Source organism: Danio aesculapii, chromosome 8, assembly GCF_903798145.1.
Source record: "Danio aesculapii chromosome 8, fDanAes4.1, whole genome shotgun sequence".
Lineage (NCBI taxonomy): Eukaryota > Metazoa > Chordata > Actinopteri > Cypriniformes > Danionidae > Danio > Danio aesculapii.
The window spans coordinates 55,068,120-55,069,896 of record NC_079442.1 but is presented as its reverse complement, the minus strand read 5'-3'; the positions used below and the strand labels follow the sequence as shown (position 1 = coordinate 55,069,896).

Sequence of the window (1,777 nt, the reverse complement as noted above, 5' to 3'; positions counted from 1 at the left end):
TCACAGCAGCAGAGCAGATGAAGAGGAAGAGCTTCAATACTGTGATGAACTGCAGGAGCTCAGAGGAACACAGACTGAGGAGCGTCACTGCAGGAACACACTGATGCTCATGCTGCAGTCCCTGACATGCTCATTTACACACACACACACACACACACACACACACACACACACACACACACACACACACACACACACACCTGGTTCTGGAACAGAGGAGACCTGCAGAGTTCAGCTCCAACCAAATCTCTCACACACACACACACCTGATCCAGCTGTAGACTCCTCTGTGCTGGTGTGTGCAGGAGCTGAACCGGTTTGGGCACGGCTCACTCTGATTAATGCTGCATCATTGCTCTGATGATCAGCTCATTAGTCTTTAATTATCAGACGCTCCACCTGAACTCATTAAACTGATCTACATCAATAACACTCACAGTACAGCAGCGTGAACTTCACCAAGCTTCAGTGAGGGACGCCATCTCAGATTCACACACACACACACACACACACACACACACACACACACACACACACACACACACGCACACACACACACACACACACACACACACACACACACAGGTGTTGCGTGTGCTCACCTCCGTGCTGCGCATCAGCAGCTCCAGCGCAGTAATCTGAGTGCGCACCTGCTCTTCTTTGCTGATCAGGTAATGGATGCTCTTGGAGAGTTTCTCCTGTGGACAGAAGCAGACATCAGAGTGCAGTGGAGACACGCGAGACTCGACACCGCAGAGCATCACACAGCACAACTCAACTCCATTACCCTCGTCTCTACAGCGCTTCTCACAATCACAGTCTCAGAGCAAACATGCAGATCATTACACTGAGCTGTGTATAGAGCGCGCGCGCACACACACACACGCACGCACGCACGCACACACACACACACACACACACACACACACACGCGCATGCATGCACACACGCGCACACACACACCCTGCAGCTGTATAGTATATAGTGTCCCTCCTCAAACAGCACATGAATAATGCAGGCGCGCTCCGGCCAGAGCGGTCTAATGTTCCTGATGGACATTACAGGCTTTATTACAGCTCATCAATCCTGCAGAGAGCTCTGCGCTGGAGACATCCCCATCAGCTGCGTTTGACCCCAGACACACACATAAGGTACGGCCAATCACAAGCGCAATGATCATCAATATCAGGATAAATATATCGGTGTCCACAGACGAATACAGCAGCGCTTCGTGTTATTATACGTCTCTTTCTTCTGTTCTGGCGATGGAGACATTAAGAGTCGTGTTCTGAGACCCGTTCTGGAGTTTGTGACCCATTCTCTTCTGCTTATTCTAAGAGGATCTTCATCATTCTTCACAACTCCTACAGGCCACAGCAAACTTCACACCATCGAGAACCTCCGCTCTAGCATGCTAACAGCTGAGGGAACACTACTGTAAACACTGACGTATAATCATACAGGTGAATATAATCACGGATGTACATTAATCATGAGCAGTGTGTGTGTGTGTGTGTGTGTGTGTGTGTGTGTGTGTGTGTGTGTGTGTGTGTGTGCTCATATGATTATGGCTGTTCTGATGCCCCTAATGACATGCACAAATGCACATCACTAATTATCCTCTCTTAATGAGATGCACATCTGTACTTTAGTCTCTCATAATGAGATGCACGAATGCACATCTGTAACAATTTCCCTCTCGGCTGGCAGATGCAGACTCGCTGCTCTCAGCTAAACATCACCCACACACACACACACAATCATTCAGTTATACGTG

General features: G+C 48.9%; 1 protein-coding gene across 1 annotated transcript in view; it reads right to left on the bottom strand.

Annotated features, from left to right (window-relative positions):
- Window positions 1–602: 602 nt before the first annotated feature.
- Window positions 603–1,777, bottom strand: part of LOC130233280 (E3 ubiquitin-protein ligase TRIM36-like) — a gene marked incomplete at its 3' end in the record, with an annotated part of 7,881 nt that continues 6,706 nt past the window's right edge. The window contains exon 5 of the mRNA XM_056463230.1: window positions 603–698. Within this exon, the coding sequence (XP_056319205.1) occupies window positions 603–698 (96 nt within the window). The remainder of the gene's footprint in view (window positions 699–1,777) is intronic.